At 49.1% G+C, this 21104-nt stretch overlaps 1 protein-coding gene across 1 annotated transcript in view; it reads right to left on the minus strand.

Moving 5' to 3' along the window:
• megf8 (multiple EGF-like-domains 8) overlaps positions 1-21104 on the minus strand; it is a gene marked incomplete at its 3' end in the record, with an annotated part of 790270 nt that overhangs the window by 237044 nt on the left and 532122 nt on the right. The window contains exon 22 of the mRNA XM_041181277.1: positions 11477-11687. Coding sequence (XP_041037211.1) covers positions 11477-11687 — 211 coding nt within the window. The remainder of the gene's footprint in view (positions 1-11476; positions 11688-21104) is intronic.

The raw sequence follows: 21104 nt of genomic DNA on the forward strand, positions 1-21104 counted from the left end.
GTGCGGTGGGGAGGGAGGTACGGAGAGAAGGGGTCGATCAGTGTGTGAGTGTGAGTGAGTGCGGTGGGGAGGGAGGTACAGAGAGAAGGGTTCGATCAGTGTGTGAGTGTGAGTGAGTGCGGTGGGGAGGGAGGTACAGAGAGAAGGGGTCGATCAGTGTGTGAGTGTGAGTGAGTGCGGTGGGGAGTGAGGTACAGAGAGAAGGGTTCGATCAGTGTGTGAGCGTGAGTGAGTGCGGTGGGGAGGGAGGTACGGAGAGAAGGGGTCGATCAGTGTGTGAGTGTGAGTGAGTGCGGTGGGGAGGGAGGTACAGAGAGAAGGGGTCGATCAGTGTGTGAGTGTGAGTGCGGTGGGGAGGGAGGTATGGAGAGAAGGGATCGATCAGTGTGTGAGTGTGAGAGAGTGCGGTGGGGAGGGAGGTCCGGAGAGAAGGGGTCGATCAGTGTGTGAGTGTGAGTGAGTGCGGTGGGGAGGGAGGTACAGAGAGAAGGGGTCGTTCAGTGTGTGAGTGTGAGTGAGTGCGGTGGGGAGGGAGGTACGGAGAGAAGGGGTCGATCAGTGTGTGAGTGTGAGTCAGTGCGGTGGGGAGGGAGGTACAGAGAGAAGGGTTCGATCAGTGTGTGAGTGTGAGTGAGTGCGGTGGGGAGGGAGGTACAGAGAGAAGGGGTCGATCAGTGTGTGAGTGTGAATGAGTGTGGTGGGGAGGGAGGTACGGAGAGAAGGGGTCGATCAGTGTGTGAGTGTGAATGGGATGGGGAGGGAGGTACAGAGAGAAGGGGTCGATCAGGGTGTGAGTGTGAGTGAGTGCGGTGGGGAGGGAGGTATAGAGAGAAGGGGTCGATCAGTGTTTGAGTGTGAGTGAGTGCGGTGGGGAGGGAGGTACGGAGAGAAGGGGTCGATCAGTGTGTGAGTGTGAGTGAGTGCGGCGGGGAGGGAGGTACGGAGATGGTGCAAATGTCTGATTGTGTGTTTCTATGTCAGTGTGCGTGCGCGCGCCTGTACATGTGCGCTTGTACGTGGGTGTGCCTGTACGTGTGCGAGTTAGGAGCAGGATTAGGCCACTCGGCCCCTCGAGCCTGCCCTACCATTCAATAAGATCATGGCTGATCTGAACGTAACCTCAACCCCACATTCCTGCCCACCCCCGATAACCTTTCACCCCCTTGTTAATCAAGAATCTTTCTAGCTCTGCCTTGAAAATATTCAAAGACTCTGCTTCCACTGCCTTTTAAGGAAGAGAGTTCCAAAGAATCTCAACCCTCAGGGAAAAATTTCTCCTCATCTCCGTTTTAAATGGGCGACCCCTTATTTTTAAACAATGACCCCCTAGTTCTAGATCCTCCTACAAGAGGGAACATCCTCTCCCCATCCACCCTGTCAAAACCCCTCAGGATCGTAAAGCTTTCAAGCAAGTCACCTCTCACTCTGACAAACTCCAGAGGATACAAGCCTAAGCATTCCTCATAATCCAGCCTTTCCTCATCAGAAAGCCCACCCATTCCTGGTATCAGTCTGGTAAACCTTCTCTGACACTTCTAATGCATTTACACTTTTCTTTAAATAAGGAGATCAGTACTGTACACAATACTCCAGGTGTGGTCTCACTAATGCCCTGTGCAACTGAATCATAACCTCCCTGATTTTATATTCAATTCCCCTCACAATAACCAATAACATTCTATTAGCTTTCCTAATGACCTGCTGTACCTGATTCATGCACTAGGACACCCAGATCCCTCTGCACCTCAGAGCTCTGCAATCTCTCACCATTTAGACAATAAGCTTCTTTTTTATTCTGTCTGCCAGAATGAACAATTTTACATTTACCCACATTATACTCCATTTGCCAGGTCTTTGCCCACTCACTTAACCTCCCTGTGTCACTTTGTAGCCTCCTTGCATCCTCTTCACTATTTACTTTCCTACCTGTCCTTGTGTTATCAGCAAGTTTAGCCACCGTTCCTTCGGTCCCTTCATCCAAGTCATTTATATAAATTGTAAACAGTTGAGACCCCAGCACTAATCCCTGTGTCACACCACTCATCACATCCTGCCAAACACAAAAAGACCCATTCATGCCAACTTTCTGTTTCCTATTAGCTGTCCAATCTTCTATCCGTGCCAATATGTTACCCCCTACACCATGAGCTTTGATTTTCTGCAATAACTTTTGATGTGGCACTTTATCAAATGCCTTCTGGAAATCTAATTGCAGCAAATCCACTGGTTCCCCTTTATCCACAGCACATGTGACTCCTTCAAAGGACTCCAATAAATTGATTAAACATGATCTCTCTTTTTACAAAACCATGTTGGCTCTGCCTGATTGCGTTGAATTTTTCGAAGTGCCCTGTATAACATCTTTAATAATAACATTTTCCCTATGACAGATGTGATTCTAACTGGTCTATAGTTTGCTGCTTTCAGTCTCCCTCCCTTTTTGAATAAAGGAGGTATATTTGCTATTTTCCAATCTAGTAAATCTTCCCTGAATCTAAGGAATTTTGGAAAATTTAAACTAGTCCATCAACTATCTTACTAGCCACTTCTTTCAAGCCCTTAAGGTGAAGTCAATCCAGACTGGGGGATTTGTCAGCCCTCAGCCCCAACAATTTGCTCAATGCCACTTCCCCGGTGAATGCAATTTTCTGCGAGTTCCTCCCTCCCTTCCATTTCCTGATTCACAGCTGTTTCTGGGATGTTACTTGTGTCCTCTATAGTGAAGACCAAAGCAAAATACCTGTTTAATTTATCCACCATCTCCCTGCTTTCCATTATCAATTTCCTGGATGCACTCTCTGTAGGACCAACACTCACTTTGTTAACTCTTCTGATTTAAATATTTACAGAAACTCTTACTCTCCGTCTTTATATTACTAGCTAGCTTTCTCTCATACACTAACTTTTCCATCTTTATTAATCTTTTTGTCATTGTCTGCGGATCTTGATATTCTTTCCAATCTTCTGATCTGCCACCCTTCTTTGTATAATGATATGCTTTTTCTTTAAGTTTGATACTTTAACGTTTTTAATTAATCATGGATGGTGGGCCGTCCCCTTGGAATTGTGCTTTCTCATTGGAATGTACATATTGTGTATTCTGAAATATCCCTTTCAATGTCGGCCACTGAACTTCTATTGACATTTCCCTTCACCTCATTTACAAGAACATAGAAAATAGGAGGAGGAGGCCATTCGGCCCTCTGAGCCTGCACCATTCATTATGATCATGCCTGCTCCCATAGAAACATACATACAGAAAATAGGAGCAGTTCGTTTTAGCTAGCTCTGCTTTCATGCCCTCATAATTGCCTTTATTTAAGTTTAAAATATTAGTCTTGGATGCACTCATTTCTCCGTCAAAATGAATGTAAAATTCAATCATATTATGATCGCTGCTACTCAGGTGTGCCTCCATTAGGAGGTTATTAATTAATCCTATTGCGTTGCTCAATACCAGGTCTAGTACAGGCTGCTCTCTGGTTAGCTCCAGAATGTGCTGTTCTAAGAAACTATCCCAAAAACATTCTATGAACTCCTCATCCATGCTACTTTATTGCATCTGATTTTTCAAGTCTATCTGTAGATTAAAATCCCCCATGATTATTGCTGTACCTTTCTGGCAAGCTCCCATTATCTCTTCTTTTATACTCTGTCCTACTGTGTCGTTACAGTTAGGGGTCTGTACATCACTCCCACAAGTCACTTCCTGTCTTTATCATAAAACAGAATGACCTGGAAAAACTCAGCAGGTCTGGCAGCATCGGCAGAGAAGAAAAGAGTTGATGTTTCGAGTCCTCATGACCATTCAACAGATCTGAGTGAAATTAGGAGAGGGGTGAAATTTCAGCTGGTTTAAGGTGGGGGAGGGGGGGGTGGGCGGAGAGAAGTGGGGGGGGATGCGGTTGTAGGGACAAGCAAGCAGTGATAGGAGCAGATAATCAAAAGATGTCACAGACAGAAGAACACAGAGGTGTTGAAGGTGGTGATATTATCTAAACAAATGTGCTAATTAAGAATGGATGGTAGGGCACTCAAGGTACAGCTCTAGTGGGGGTGGGGTGGAATAAGACTAACCGGGCATAGATCTATACCTTTTATGCCCTTTTAGTCTTATTCCACCCCACCCCCACTAGAGATATACCTTGAGTGCCCTACCATCCATTCTTAATTAGCACATTCGTTTAGATAATATCACCACCTTCAACACCTCTGTGTTCTTCTGTCTGTGACATCTTTTGATTATCTACTCCTATCACTGCTTGTTTGTCCCTACAACCACACCACCCCCTCCACTTCTCTCCCCCAACCGCCCCCCCCCCCCCCCCCCCGACCTTAAACCAGCTGAGATTTCACCCCTCTCCTAATTTCACTCAGTTCTATTGAAGGGTCATGAGGACTCGAAACGTGAACTCTTTTCTTCTCCGCCGATGCTGCCAGACCTGCTGAGTTTTTCCAGGTAATTCTGTTTTTGTTTTGGATTTCCAGCATCCGCAGTTTTTTGTTTTTATTCCTGCCTTTATCATTCCTCATCTCAACCCAAACCGCTTCTACATCCTGGTTTCCTCAACCTCATACCTCTCCAATGTACTAATACCATCGTTAATTAACAGAGCTACCCCTCCACCTTTTCCTAACTTCCTGTCCTTCCTAAATGTCACATCCCCTTCAATATTCAGGTCCCAATCTGTCTCATCCTGTAGCCATGTCTCTGTAATGGCTATCAGATCATGCTTATTTATTTCTATTTGCACTGTCTGTTTGGTTTTGAATGCTTTATGCGTTTAGATACAGAGCCTTTAGTTATGTACTTTTATTATTTTTGTAACATCTAGCCTTACCTGCCAATTTCCTCTTAGATTTGTACTCTCTATTTCTTCCTGTCACAGTCTGTTTATCATTTCCCATATTATTACCTGTCCTTCTTGGCTTGTCTCTACTCTTTGGTTTACTACATCTCCCCAAATTTGATCCCTTGCCCCACTATTCTGTTTAGAACCCTCTCTACTTCCCCTGTTAGGCAGCTCACCAGGACACCAGCCCCAGCACGGTTCAGGTATAGACCATCCCAATGGTACAGATCCCACTTTCCCCAATACTGGAGCCAGTGCCCCTCAAACCGGAACCCACACTGGTCTCTGAACCACGCATTCGTTCCTCTAAGCTTATTTGTCTAATGCCAACTTACACGTGGCTCAGGTAATAATCCATAAGTTATTACCTTTGAGGTTCTGCTTCTTAATTTGGTACCTAGCTCGTCATACTGACTGTGCAGAGCCTCCTTCCTCATTCTACCTATGTTGTTGATACCTATATGGACCACGACCACTGGATCCTCCCCCTCCCACTGCAAGTTCCTCTCCAGCCCTGAGCAGGTGCCCCGCACCCTGGCACCAGATAGGCAACAAAGCCATCTGGACTCTTGCTCTTTATTACAGAGAACAATGTCAATCCCCCTTACTGTACTGTCCCCTACTACCAGTACGTTCCTTTTTACTCCCCCCATGTGAATGGCTTCCTGTACCATGGTGCTATGGTCAGTTTGCTCGTCCACCCTGCAGTCCCCACTCATCCAAACAAGCTGGGAGAACCTCAAACTTATTGGACAATTGCAGAGGCTCACACTCCTGGCCTCCGGGTCCCCTTACCTGCCTCATTCGCAGTCACACCCTCCTGTCCCTGGCCACTGACCCTATCCTAAGAGGTGTGACTGCCTCCTGGTATGAAGCATCCAGGTAACTTTCTCCCCCCTGATGTGATGCAGTGTCTGCAGCTCAGCCTCCAGCTCAATGACTCTGAGTCGAAGTTCCTCGAGCCGCAAACACTTACTGCAGACGTGTTTACCCTGGATCACAATGTTACCCAGGAGCTCCCACATGCTGCAGCCTTGACACATCACCTGTCCTGCCATCCTGAATGTGTTTGAAATAATTAATTATATTAATCATTATTTCTGTTGCTTTCTTATATATTGTATTACCACCAAATTGTGTACTACTTTAAACCTTAGGGAGAGAACAGGACTTACCAACATACCAGATATTCAGCAAACATCTAGCTCCTTTCCCTGTAGTAGGGGTGAGAAAGATAGAAAGAGAAAACAAACAACTCCTCCCCCCACCCTTTCTCCCAACTCCCCTCTGATCAAACTCCAAGTCTTCACTCAGATCTTCAGCTGTGCTCCATTTGCCAAGGAAGAACCTTGAATTTAAAGTAAACTGAACTGGGGCTCCAGCAATAAGATTCAACCAGTTAGCTACCTAACTACTCAGTTCCTCCTGCTGAGAATGAGTTCACCCTGTCTGAACTGCAGGAAAGAAAGTACTCAGCCTGCTTACACAGTACTTCCAGTTATGGCTAATTACAATTAAGAACAAAATTAACACTTAAAACTCTCCTCTCACCTCAGTTAGTCAGCTGCTCCAAGTATGTGAGTGAGTGTGTATGAGAGTGCATGTGCACAGGCACGTGAGAGTCAGAGAGTGCATGTGCACAGGCATGTGTGAGAGTGCGCATGTGAGAATGTGTGCATACGTATGAGTGTGAGAGAAAGTGCCTGAGTGAGTGAGTGTGTATGTGAGTGTGAGAGAGAGAGTGAATGATTTAGGTGTGTGCTTGTGTGAGAGAGAATGAGTGAGGTGTGCGTGAGAGTGAATGAGTGAGGTGTGCACAAGAGTGAATGAGTGAGGTGTGTGTGTGAGAATGAGTGAGAATGAGTGAGGTGTGTGTGTGTGTGCGCGAGAGCGAATGAGTGAGGTGCGTGTATGTGCGTGAGAAAGAGAGAGAGGAAGAGAGTGTGAGAGAGTGAATGTGAGAATTACGTGTGTCAGCAAATGAGAGAGAGAGTGCCTGATGAGCGTGTCTGTGTTGGTGGGGGGGTGGGGGGTGATACGGTTGACAGCTGCTTACAGTGTCTCTCTGTCTCTCTCTCTCAGTCCCTAGGTCCTTCTGTCTCCATGTCACTCTTTGCATGTGTCTGTCTCTTGCTCTCTGTCTGTGTCTGTTTCTCTCTTTCCATCTCTCTCTCTGTCTCTCTAAAAAGGGCACGGACAGCAGGAGAGACTTCAGTATAAAAAGGACGCCGTGAGTGGCAGATGCTTCAGTTTAAAAAGGACACAGAGCGGGAAAGACCAGTTTAAAAAGGGCACAGAGAGCAGGAAAGACCAGTTTAAAAAGGACGCAGAGAGTGGGAGCAACTTCAGTTTAAAAAGGGCACAGGGAGCGGGACTTCAGTTTAAAAAGGGCGTAGAGTGTTAGTCTGAGGATCAGGTTCTGAGAAAAGTCGTCTGACATAACAGGGAAAGAGGTAAGTGATTGGTTGGTGAGTATTTGGCTCACCTATCTTTCACACCTCAGGTCATTTATTCTAGTTGTAAGGTTTTATAAGGTTTATAAGTAAGGCTTATTCCAACTAGAAAGGTGTACCATCTATTGGCAGGGTTTATCAGTATTAAAGTTTATTACTAGTAGTAAAGTTAAATTGGAGTCACAAGGTTATCAGTTAATAAGAGAGGAATGGCAGGGCTACTCCAACCTCAAGAGTGCCCATCCTGTGCTATGAAGGGACTCCAGGATGCTTCCCGTGTTCTGGATAACCATTTGTATTGGAAATGTTGCCAGTTGCAGCAGCTAGAGCTCCAGGTTGTGGAACTTGAGCAGCAGCTGGTGTCACTACAGATTATCCGTGAAGCTGAGAGTTACCCGGATAGCATGTTTATAGACACGGTCACCCGGCAGCTTAAGAATATGAACGAGGAGAGGGAAGGAGTGACCATCAGATCGTCAAAAAGAAAAAGGTAGGTACAGCAGGAGGTCCCCGAACACCTCCCACTCTCCAACCAGTATTCAGTTTTGAGTGATGGTTCATCTGGGGAATGCAGCCAGCACCCAGTCCTTGGCACCATGGGGGCTCAGCTTTATGGGGCTGTGGGGGTGGGGCCTGTGGGGGGTGGTACAAGGAAGTTGGAAGAGCAATAGTGGGAGGTGATTTAGTAATTAGGGGAAAAGATAGGCATTTGTGTGGCCGTAGACATGAATCCAGGATGATGTATTACCACCCCGGTGACAGGTCTAGGATCTCATTTAGCCACTGCAGGGCAGTTTGAGGTGGGAGGCTGAATAACCAGCAGTCATGGTCCACACAGGTACCAGTGACATAGGCAGAAAGTGGGATGTGATGCTGCAGTCAGAATTTGCAGAGGCAGGTAGAAAATTAGCAAGCAGGTCCTCAAAAGTATTAATCTCCAGATTACTCCCAGTGCCCCACACAAGTATAGAAATAGGAGGATAAGACAAATGAATGAGTGGCTGGAGAGATGGTGCAGGAGGGAGGGCTTTCGATTCCTGGGACATCAGGATTGGCTCTTGGGGAGATGGGGCCTACAGAGGCAGGACGGGTTGCACCTGAACAGAGCAGGGACTGAGGTCCCTGCCCGTGCTGTTGGGGAGGTTTTAAACTAACTTGACGGGAGCGTGGGAACCAGGAGAGAATATTAGAGAGGAATACCAGGGGGCACAAAATACTGGGAGAGATAGATAGCACTAGAATAGAGAATAGTAAGTTAACAGGTGGAGTCAGAGAAGGGGAGAAAGTAATGAAGTCTAAATCAGGGTGACTGTGCATGTATATGAATGCACGGAGTGCAGTAAACAAGATTGGGGAGTTACGGGCACAGATTGCCATGTGGAAATATGATGTTGTGGCGATAACAGAGACTTGACTCAAAAAGAAGGGAAGTAATGGGAGTTAAATATTCCTGAATACCAGGTGTTCCGGAAAGATAGGAAAGGAAGAAAAGAATGGAAGAGTGGCAGTATTGATTAAGGAGAGCATTGTAGTGCTGGAGAAAGAGGATGACTCAGACTGGTCACGGACAGACTTTATTTGGCTAGAGCTAAGGAAGAAGAATGGTGCAATGACATTGCTTGGTGTAGTCTATAGACCACCAACTATAGTGTACGTAGTCTACATAGTCTATAGGCCACCAACCAGTGGGAAGGATGTAGAGGGACAAATCGCAAGGAAATTACAGAGAGGTGCAAAAATAGCCGAATACTTATAATAGGGAACTCTCATTATCATTATAGGCTGGGATAGTATTAGCGTAAAGGGCAGAGAGGGGATAGAGTTCCTAGGGTGTGTTCAGGAGAATTTCCAACAGCAGTATGTTTCCAGTCCAGCAAGGAAGGAGGCACTGCTAGACCTGGCTCTTGGAAATGAGGGGGGCCAAGTGGATCAAGGGTCAGTGGGGGAAATTTTAAAGAGCAGCGGTCATTGTATTGTATGTTTCTGGCTGACTATGGAAAAGGACAAAGAACAATCCAGAGGAAGAATAATTAACTGGGGGAAAGCCAACTTCAATAGGGGAAGAATGGATCAGAGATGAATAAACTGAAGTCAAAGATTGGCAGGAAAATCAGTAGCTGATCTAAGGGCTTTCTTCAAAGAACAGAGAAATCGAGCATAGTCAATGTATATTCCCTTGAAAGAGGTAGGGCAACACATCCACAGCTCTCTGATGACAAAGGATGTAGAAATTAAGATAAATAAGAAAAATTGTGCTTATGACAGGTGTCAGGTAGAAACTACTATTCAGAACGAGGCTAAATATATAATGTTCAGAGGGGAGGTGAAGAAGCAAATCAAAGAAGCAAGGAGAGAGTATGAAAAGAGACTGGCAGCTAACATAAAAGGACATCTCAAAGTCTTCTATACACATATAAACAGTGAAGGGTAGTAAAGGGAGGAGTAGGGCCGATTAGGGACCAGAAAGGGGATTTTACACATGGGGGTGGAGGGCATAGTTGAGGTATTAAATTAATACTTTGCATCTGTCTTTACCAAGACGATGCTAACCAGGCCATGGTGACAGAGGTGGTAATTCAGACACTAGATAGGTTAAGAGTTGAAAAGGTGGTGATATTGGATAGGCTGCCAGTACTTAAAGTTGATAAGGCACCATGAACAGATGAGATGCATACAAGGATACTGAGGGAAGTGAGAGTGGAAATTGCAGAGGCACTGGCCATAGTTTTTCAGCCTTCCTTAGACTCAGGGGGTCCCGGAGACTGGAGAATTGCAAACTTTACACCCTTGTTCAAAAAAGGGTGTAAAAATCAGCTCAGCAACTACGGGTCAGTCAGTTTAACTTCAGTGGTGGGCAAACATCTAGAAACAATTATTTGGGGCAACCAAAATGAATAGTCAGAGAGACAAATGTGGTTAATTAAGGAAAGCCAGCATGGATTTCTTAAAGGAAAATCACGTTTAACTAACTTGCTGGAGTTTTTTGAAGAGGTAACAGAGAGGGTTGATGAGGGTAATACTGTTGATGTGGTGTACATGGACTTCCAAAGGGCGTTTGACACAGTGCCACACAACAGGCTTGTGAGAAAAGTTATAATTCATTGAATAAAAGGGGCAGTAGGAACATGGATATGGAAGTGATTGAGTGTCAGGAAACAGAGTAATGGATAATGGATAGCTTTCGGGCTGGAGGAAGGTTTGTAGTAGAGTTCCCCAGGGGTCGGTATTGGGACCCTTGCTTTTCCTGATATATATTAATGATCGAGATCTTGATGTGCAGAAGTCTGCAGATGATACAAAACTTGGAAGCGTTGTAAAAGAAGTGTAGAACTTCAAAGGGACATGAGTTGGTGGAATGAGGGGACAGAAGTTCAATGCAGAGAAGTGGGAGGCAATTCATTTTGGTGGGGTGAACATGGGGAGACAATATAAAAGGAAGGGTACAGCTCTAAAGGGGGTGCAGGAAGAGAAGGGACCTGGGTGTATATGTGCATAAGTCATTGAAGGTGGCAGGACAGGTTGAGAGTGGGGTAATAAGGCATACAATATCCTAGGCTTTATTCACAGGGGCATATAGTACAAGGGCAAGGAGGTTATTTGAACTTGTATAAGTCACTAGTCTGGCCTCAGCTGGAGTATTGCATCAGGATGTGAAAGCATTAGAGAGAGCATGAGGAAAAGACTCATGAGAATGGTTCCAGGGATGAGAAACTTCAGTTATGAAGATAGATGGGAGAAGCTGGGGCTGTTCTCCTTGGACAGGAGAAGGCAAAGAGGAAATTTGACAGAGGTTCTCAAAATGATGAGGGGTCTGGGCAGAGCAGACAGGGAGAAACTGTTCCCATCTGTGAATCCAGAGGGGAACAGATTTGAAGGAGAAAAGTGATACGAGGAGAGACATGCTAACGCAGCGAGTGGTTAGGGTTTGGAATGCACTGCCTGAGAGTCCGGTGGAGGCAGGTTTACAAGGGAATTAAACTGTTATCTGAAAAGGAAGAACGTGGAGGATTGCCAGTAGAAGACGGGAGAATGGTACGAGGCGAGTTGCTCATTCGGAGAGCCGGTGCAGACATGATGGGCCAAAGGGCCTCCTTCTGCACCATAACAATTCTACGATTCCCTCTGTCTCTCTCTCTCTCTCACAGGACAGAGCTGATGGCATTCACTCACTGGGGGTCTCCGTAGTAACCAGTGACACAGTTCTGGCAGTGTGTCCCTCCCGTGTTCTCAGTGCAAAAGCAGCTGCCCGTTGATCCATCGCAGTCTCCCAGCCAGCTTGCACCATGTCCATTACACGCACACTGCCGACATCCATCCTTCTCTGTGGCGTTGCCATAACTACCAGGCCGGCACAACTCACAGTGCTGCCCCATCGTCCAGTCTGTGAGAATCAGAGTGAATTCATCTCAGTTAGGCAAGGACAGCGAGTGTCAGAATCCTTCAATTTAATTCAAGCGCTGTCTATTTAAAACCTACCCCCGTGCTCATTCTTCACAGTTCCACAAACATTCTCCCTTTACAAGCATGTCTCCAGTTCCCTTTTGAGACTTGCCACAGAATCTGTTTCCACCGTCCTTTCAGGTCAGAGAACTCAGTTAAAAAAGAAATCCTCCCCAGGTCCCCTCTCATCCTTTGGCCAATTATCTTAAATCCGTGTCCTTTGGCTATTGACCCCATCCTCCCACCAACAGCTGCCAACAGCCTTTCCACATTCACTCAGTCAGCACTATTCAAGTAGGGTAATCTAGAACAAGGGGCACAGTTTTGAAATAAGGGGGCTCCTATTTAAGATGGAGATGAGGATGAACTTCTTCTCTCTGAGGGTCATTAGTCTTTGGGATTCTCTTTCCCAGAGAGCAGCGGGGCCTGGGTCACTGAATATGTTCAAGGGCGAGTTAGGCAGAGTTTTGATCGACAAGGGAGTCGAGGGTTATGGGGAGCAGGCAGGAAAGTGGGGTTAAGGCCACAACCAGATCAGCCATGATCTTACTGAATGGTGGAGCAGGCTCGAGGGGCCGAATGGCCTACTCCTGCTCCTATTTCTTACAATCTCAAGGAGCGCCTTAAAGGAAGATGACGAGGTGGAGAGTCAGAGAGGTGCAGGGAGGGAATTCCAGAGCTTACGCAGCTGAAGGTGCAGAGTTATACAGTCATAGAGGTCTACAGCACACAAAAAGGCCCTTCGGCCCATCGAGTCTGCACCGATCAAACAAGTAGCTAACTATTGTAATCCCATTTTCCAGCACTAGTCCCATATCCTTGTTAGCCATGGCTTCGCAATTGAACATCCGGATACTTCTTAAATGTTATGAGGGTTGCTGCCTCTACCACCCTTTCAGATTCCCATCACCCACCTCACATCCCCACTAAACCTCCTGCCCCTTCCCTTAAATCTATGCCCCCTGGTTACTGATCCCTCCGCCAAGGGGAAAAGTTCCTTCCTGTCTACCCTATCTATGCCCCTCATAATTATATACACCTCAATCATGGCCCCCCTCAATCTCCTCTGCTCCAGGGAAGATAACCCCAGTCTCTCCAATCTCTCCTCCGAACAGCCACCAATGGTGGAGTGGTTAAAATCAGAGCACAGATAGCTCAGAGGGCTGCGGGGCTGGAAAGAAAGACTTGCATTTATATCGCCTTTTTAATAACTACCAGACATCTGAAAGTGGTTCACCACCCAATGTCACACTTACTGAAGTGTAGTGTCCATTTGTAATGTAGGAAACAGCCATCAATTTGGGCACAGCAAGCTCCCACAAGCAGCAATGTGACAATGGCCCAGATGTTGCCAGGGCTGGAAAATTGCAGCTATGAGGAGAGATCGGACAGGCTGGGGTGGTTTTCCCTGGAACAGAGGAGGCTGAGGGGTGACCTGATTGAGGTGCACAAAATTATGAGGGGCCGAGATAGGGTAAACAGGAAAGACCTGTTTCCCCTAGCGGAGAGGGCACAGATTTAAGGGAATTGGTGGAAGCTGTAGAGGGGACGTGAGGAGAAACCTGTTCCCCCAGAGGGTGGTGTGTTCATCCAGAGGGTGGTGGGTGTCTGGAATTCGCTGCCTAAGTTGATGGTTGAAGCTGAAACGCTCGATTCATTTAAAACAGAACCTGGATCTGCAGCTGAAGGGCTGGAACCTACAAGGATACGGAGCAGGGGCTGGAAAGTGGGAGCCAGTTTCTGTTTTCTCTCTTTTATGGCTGATGCAGACACGATGGGCTGAATGGCCTCTCTGTGTGTTGTAACATTCCTCTGGTTCTGTGTCATACTGACGGAGGGATGTTTTACATCCAGTCAAACAAGCAGGTAGGGCCTCAGTTTAACATCTCATCCAAAACACAACACCTCTGACAGTGCAGCACTCCCTCAGTACTGCACTGGAGTGTCAGCCTTGACTTTTGTAGATGAGAAAAGAATTTTAGAATCGAGACGTTGCTTGACCACCAGCCAATGTAGGTCAGTGAGCACAGGAGGTGTGGGTGACCAGGGCTTGGTGAGAGTTAGGGACACGGGCAGCAAAGTTTTGGAGAAACCTCAAGTTTCTGAATGGTAGAAAGTGGGAGGGCAGCCCAGAGCGTGTGCAAATAGTTGAGTCTGGAAGGAACAAAGGCAATCAATGGAAGTTTCAGCAGCAGATGAGCTGAGACAGGGGCGAAGTTGGGCAGCATTACACCGTGAAAATCCGGTCGGTGGTTCATTTCAGGATAAATGTGACACCAAAGGCTAGGACCAGACTGGCTTCATTGAGGACTGTTCCAGGGGGGAGGACAGACCACCCAGCATAGACACCGACAAACTCAGCCCTGTCGACCCTGCAAAGTTCTGCTGACGAACATCTGGGGCAAGTGGCAAAACTGGGAGAGCTGTCTCACAGACTAGTCAAGCAACAGCCTGACATCGGCACCCTCACGGAATCATACCTTACAGACAATGTCCCAGACACCCACCATCACCGGCCCTGGGTATGTCCTGTCCCACCGGCAGGACAGACCCAGCAGAGGTGATGACACAGTGATATACAGTCAGGAGGGAGTTACCCTGGGAGTCCTCAACATCGACTTCCGACCCCAGGAAGTCTCATCAGGTCAAACATGGGCAAGGAAACCTCCTGCTGATGACCACGTACCGCCCTCCCTCAGCTGATGAATCAGTGCTTCCTCCATGTTGAACATCACTTGGAGGAAGCACTGAGGGTGGTGAGGGTGCAGAATGTACTCTGGGTGGGGACTTCAATAGCCATCACCAAGAGCCGATAGCATCACTACTGACCAAGGTGGCCGAGTCCTAAAGGACATCGCTGCTAGACTGGGTCTGGGACAGGTGGTGAGGGAACCAACAAGAGGGGAAAACATACTTGACTTCATCCTCACCAACCTGCCTGTCACAGATGGATCTGTCCATGACAGTATCGGTAGGAGTGACCACCACACAGTCACTGTGGAGATGAAGTCCCATCTTCACATTGAGGATACCCCCCATCGTGCTGTGTAACACGACCACCGTGCTAAATAGGATAGATTTCCAACAGATCTAGCAACTCAAGACTGGGCATCCATGAGGTGCTGTGGGCCATCAGCAGCAGCAGAATTGTACTCAAACACAATCTGTAACCTCATGGCCCAGCATATCCCCCACTCTACCATTACCATCAGGCCAGGGGATCAACCCTGGTTCAATGAAGAGTGCAGGAGGGCATGTCGGGAGCAGCACCAGGCATACCTAAAAATGAGGTGTCAATCTGGTGAAGCTATAAAACAGGACTACTTGCCATATAGCAGAAGCAGCAAGTGATAGACAGAGCTAAGCGATCCCACAACCAACTGATGAGATCTAAGCTCCACAGTCCTGCCGCATCCAGTCGTGAATGGTGATGGACAATTAAACAACTCACTGGAGGAGGAGGCTCCACAAATATCCCCATCCTCAATGATGGAGGAGCCCAGCACATCAGTGTAAAAGATAAGGCTGAAGCATTCGCTACAATCTTCAGCCAGAAATGCCGTGTGGATGATCCATCTCGGCCTCTTCTGGAGGTCCCCAGCATCACAGATGCCAGTCTTCAGCCAATTCGATTCACTCCACGTGATATCAAGAAATGGCTGAAGGCACTGGACACTGCAAAGGTTATGGGCCCTGACAATATTCCAGCAATAGTACTGAAGGGTTGTGCTCCAGAACTTGCCGTGCCCCTAGCCAAGCTGTTCCAGTACAGCTACAACACTGGCATCTACCCGGCTGTGTGGAAAATTTCCCAGGTATGTCCTGTACACAAAAAGCAGGACAAATCCAACCCAGCCAATTACCCCCCCATCAGTCTACTCTCCATCATCAGTAAAGTAATGGAAGGGGTCATCAACAGTGTTACCAAGCGGCACTTGCTTAGCAATAACCTGCTCACTGATGCCCAGTTTGGGTTCTGCCAGGGTCACTCAGCCCCTGACCTCATTGCAGCCTTGGTTCAAACATGGACAAAAGAGCTGAACTCCTGAGGTGAGGTGAGAGTGACTGCCCTTGACATCAAGGCAGCATTTGACCGAGTGTGGCATCAAGGAGCCCCAGCAAAACTGGGGTCAATGGGAATCAGGGGGAAAACTCTCCGCTGGTTGGAGTCATACCTAGCACAAAGGAAGATGGTTGTGGATGTTGGAGGTCAGTCATCTCAGCTCCAGGACATCACTGCAGGAGTTCCTCAGGGTAGTGTCCTCGGCCCAACCATCTTCAGCTGCTTCATCAATGACCTTCCTTCTAGCATAAGGTCAGAAGTGGGGATGTTGGCTGATGATTGCACAATGTTCAGCACCATTCGCGACTCCTCAGATACTGAAGCAGCCCATGTCCAAATGCAGCAAGACCTGGACAATATCCAGGCTTGGGCTGACAAGTGGCGAGTAACATTCACACCACACAAGTGTCAGGCAATGACCATCTCGCACAAGAGAGAATCCAACCGTCTCCCCATGACATTCAATGACATTACCATCACTGAATCCCCCACTATCAATATCCTGGGGGGTTACCATTGACCAGAAACTGAACAGGACCAGCCATATAAACACTGCGTCTACAAGAGCAGGTCAGAGGCTGGGAATCCTTTTTTTTATTCATTCACAGGGTGTGGGCTTCTCTAGCTGGGCCAGCATTTATTGCCCATCCTTAGGGCCTTGAGAAAGTGGTGGTGAGCTGCCTTCTTGAGCCCCGCGACAACTAACTCAGCTCCTAACTCCCCGAAGTCTATCCACCGTCTACAAGGCACAAGTCAGGAGCATGGTGGAATATTCCCCACTTGCCTGGATGAATGCAGCTCCCATAACACTCAAGAAGCTCGACACCATCCAGGACAAAGCAGACCCGCTTGATTGGCACCACATCCACAAACATTCACTCCCTCCACCACCGACGCACAGTAGCAGCAGCGTGTGTACCATCTACAAGATGCACTGCAGGAACGCACCAAGGCTCCTTAGACAGCACCTTCCAAACCCACGACCACTACCACCTAGAAGGACAAGGGCAGCAGACACATGGGAACACCACCACCTGGAAGTTCCCCTCCAAGTCACTCACCATCCTGACTTGGAAATATATCGGCCGTTCCTTCACTGTCACTGGGTCAAAATCCTGGAACTCCCTAACAGCACTGTGGGTGTACCTACACCACATGGACAAAATCCTGGAACTCCCTCCCTAACAGCACTGTGGGTGTACCTACACCACAGGGTCAAAATCCTGGAACTCCCTCCCTAACAGCACAGTGGGTGTACCTACACCACAGGGACTGCAGCTGTTCAAGAAGGCAGCTCACCACCACCTTCTCAAGGGGCAATTAGGGATGGGCAATAAATGCTGGCCCAGCCAGCAATACCCACATCGCATGAATGAATAAAAAAACCTGGTTCCATTATCTTTCACCTGTAATGGCTTCACTGCCCCCTCTGGTGCCCCCAAAGATCCATCCTTGACCCCCTCCTATTTCTATTGCTAGGCCATTTCAGAGGGCAGTTAAGAGTCAACCACATTGCTGTGGGTCTGGGGTCACAAGTAGACCAGACCGGTTAAGGATGACAGATTCCCTTCCCTAAAGGGCATTAGTGACAATCGAAGATAGTTTTACGGTCACTATCCGGATTTATTGGCTGTATTTAAATTCCACCAGCTGTCGTGGTGGGATTTGAACCCGTGTCCTGGGCTCTGGGTTACTAGGCCAGCAACATTACCACGATGCCACCGTCTCCCCTGTTGCTCACCCAGCTGGACGACAGCGGAGAGGGTTGGAGGAGGATGGTGTGTGCAAGGCTGCAGACAGGCTGAGAAGGACGAGGAGAGAAGGTTGACCTTTGTCACAGTCACACAGGATGTTATTTGTGACTTTGATAAGAGCTGTTTCTGAAGCGTGGTAGGGCAGAAACCTGACTGGAGGGATTAAAACATGGAGTTCCAGGAAGGACGGAGGCAGATTTAGGAGGGGACAATAGGTGGAAGGATTTTGGAGGGGAAAGGGAGGTTGGAGATGGGAGGGTAGTTTACAAGAATGGGGGAATCAAGGGTTAATCAGTTGAGGAGAGGGGTGATAACGGCAGCTTTAATAGAAAGAGGGACAATACCTGAAGAGAGAGAACTGTTTCAAATATCGGCTTGGAGGGCAGGGTGACTGGTCAGCGGTTTAGTGACAATACGATGGAGGCAGCACGAGGTGGGCCTCAGGCACAAGGTGAGCTCAGAGAGGGAATGAGGGGGGAGGTGAGAGAGAAACTAGCGGAAAGTTTTAACGTGTAAGGCTCTGGGATTCACTGCCTGAAAGGTGAGCAGAGACAGAAACCCTCAACTCCATTAATATCCACCTGAAGTCCCACAACTTCCAGGGCTGCAGACCAAGTGCTGGAAAATGGGATTGGGCTGTGGGGGGCGGGGGGGGGGGGGGGCTGGTATTTTGGCTGGCGCAGACACGATGGGCAGAGTGGCCTCCTTCTGACCCATTTTTCTACATTCTCTAAATATCTGAAGCGGAGGAATGTGCAGGGATGTGGGGAAAGGATGGGAGTGTGGCAGTACAGGGATTGCTCCTTGGGACAGCCAGCACAGACACAATGGGCAGAATGGCCTTCTCCGGTTGTATAAGATGTGGTTAAGGGAGTGGGCAAGAACATTGGAAGGAAGGGAAAAGCAGCATAATTTTTGCGAGGTAGAGGGACCGGAGAGTGTGGGCATTCCGAGGGACCACAGAAAGATAGCAGGCAGGTACAGCAAGTAACACAGGAGGAAAATGCTATGTTAACTTCTGTTGCCAAGGGATTGCAGTGCAAGACTGAAGAAGTCTTACTGCAATCATACAGGGTACTGGTGAGACCACACCTGGAGTACAGAGCACAGTTCTGGTCTTCTTACCAAAGGTAGGAGATACTCGACTTAGAGGGAGCGCAACAAACTTTTATGAGATGGAATCCTGGTCTGAGAGGACTGTCCTATGAGGGATTGAGTAGGCTAGGCAGATATTCCCTCCAATTGTGCTGCTAAAGATCAGTGTACAAACACCCCAGTGTCACTTTCACAATGCACCATTTCACTAACATCAAGGGCCGTGAGCTGCGATGGTTATAAAACACCTTACCCTGGCACACATCGCAGTTCACCACCCCTTACCCTGACGCTCACCGCAGTTCCCCATCTGTTACCCTGACGCTAACCGCAGTTCCCAAACCGTTACCCTGACACTCACCGCAGTTCCCCACCCATTACCCTGACACTCACCGCAGTTCCCCACCCCTTACCCTGACACTCACCGCAGTTCCCCACCCGTTACCCTGACACTCACCGCAGTTCCCCACCCATTACCCTGACACTCACCGCAGTTCCCCACCCCTTACCCTGACACTCACCGCAGTTCCCCACCCCTTACCCTGACACTCACCGCAGTTCCCCACCCGTTACCCTGAAACTCACCGCAGTTCCCCACCCGTTACCCTGACACTCACCGCAGTTCCCCACCCGTTACCCTGACACTCACCGCAGTTCACCACACCTTACCCTGACACTCACCGCAGTTCCCCACCCCTTACCCTGACACTCACCGCAGTTCCCCACCCCTTACCCTGACACTCACTGCAGTTCCCCACCCCTTACCCTGACACTCACCGCAGTTCCCCACCCATTACCCTGACACTCACCGCAGTTCCCCACCCATTACCCTGACACACACCGCAGTTCCCCACCCATTACCCTGACACTCACCGCAGTTCCCCACCCATTAACCCGACACTCACCGCAGTTCCCCACCCGTTACCCCGACAATCACCGCAGTTCCCGACCCCTTACCCTGACGCTCACCGCAGTTCCCCACCCGTTACCCTGACACTCACCGCAGTTCCCCACCCGTTACCCTGACACTCACCGCAGTTCCCGATCCCTTACCCTGACGCTCACCGCAGTTAACCACCCGTTACCGTGACACTCACCGCAGTTCCCCACCCGTTACCGTGACACTCACCGCAGTTCCCCACCCGTTACCCTGACACTCACCGCAGTTCCCCACCCCTTACCCTGACACTCACCGCAGTTCCCCACCCGTTACCCGGACACTCACCGCAGTACCCCACCCGTTACCCTGACACTCACCGCAGTTCCCCACCCGTTACCCTGACACTCACCGCAGTTCCCCACACCTTACCCTGACACTCACCGCAGTTCCCCACCCATTACCCTGACACTCACCGCAGTTCCCCACCCATTACCCTGACACTCACCGCAGTTCACCACCCCTTACCCTGACACTCACCGCAGTTCCCCACCCCTTACCCAGACACTCAACGCAGTTCCACACCCGTTACCCTGACACTCACCGCAGTTCCCCACCCGTTACCCTGACACTCACCGCAGATCCCCACCCCTTACCCTGACACTCACCGCAGTTCCCCACCCATTACCCTGACACTCACCGCAGTTCCCCACCCCTTACCCTGACACTCACCGCAGTTCCCCACCCCTTACCCTGACACTCACCGCAGTTCCCCACCCATTACCCTGACACTCACCGCAGGTCCCCACCCATTACCCTGACACACACCGCAGTTCCCCACCCATTACCCTGACACTCACCGCAGTTCCCCACCCATTACCCTGACACTCATCGCAGTTCCCCACCCGTTACCCCGACAATCACCGCAGTTCCCGATCCCTTACCCTGACGCTCACCGCAGTTCCCCACCCGTTACCCTGACACTCACCGCAGTTCCCCACCCGTTACTCTGACACTCACCGCAGTTCCCCACCCGTTACTCTGACACTCACCGCAGTTCCCCACCCATTACCGACACTCACCGCAGTTCCCGATCCCTTACCCTGACGCTCACCGCAGTTACCCACCCGTTACCGTGACACTCACCGCAGTTCCCCACCCGTTACCGTGACACTCACCGCAGTTCCCCACCCGTTACCCTGACACTCACCGCAGTTCCCCACCCGTTACCCTGACACTCACCGCAGTTCCCCACCCGTTACCCTGACACTCACCGCAGTTCCCCACCCGTTACCCTGACACTCACCGCAGTACCCTACCCGTTACCCTGACACTCACCGCAGTTCCCCACCCGTTACCCTGACACTCACCGCAGTTCCCCACCCCTTACCCTGACACTCACCGCAGTTCCCCACCCATTACCCTGACACTCACCGCAGTTCCCCACCCATTACCCTGACACTCACCGCAGTTCACCACCCATTACCCTGACACTCACCGCAGTTCCCCACCCCTTACCCTGACACTCAACGCAGGTCCCCACCCGTTACCCTGACACTCACCGCAGTT

The sequence above is a fragment of the Carcharodon carcharias genome, assembly GCF_017639515.1.
Source record: "Carcharodon carcharias isolate sCarCar2 chromosome 29 unlocalized genomic scaffold, sCarCar2.pri SUPER_29_unloc_7, whole genome shotgun sequence".
Classification (NCBI taxonomy): Eukaryota; Metazoa; Chordata; class Chondrichthyes; order Lamniformes; family Lamnidae; genus Carcharodon; species Carcharodon carcharias.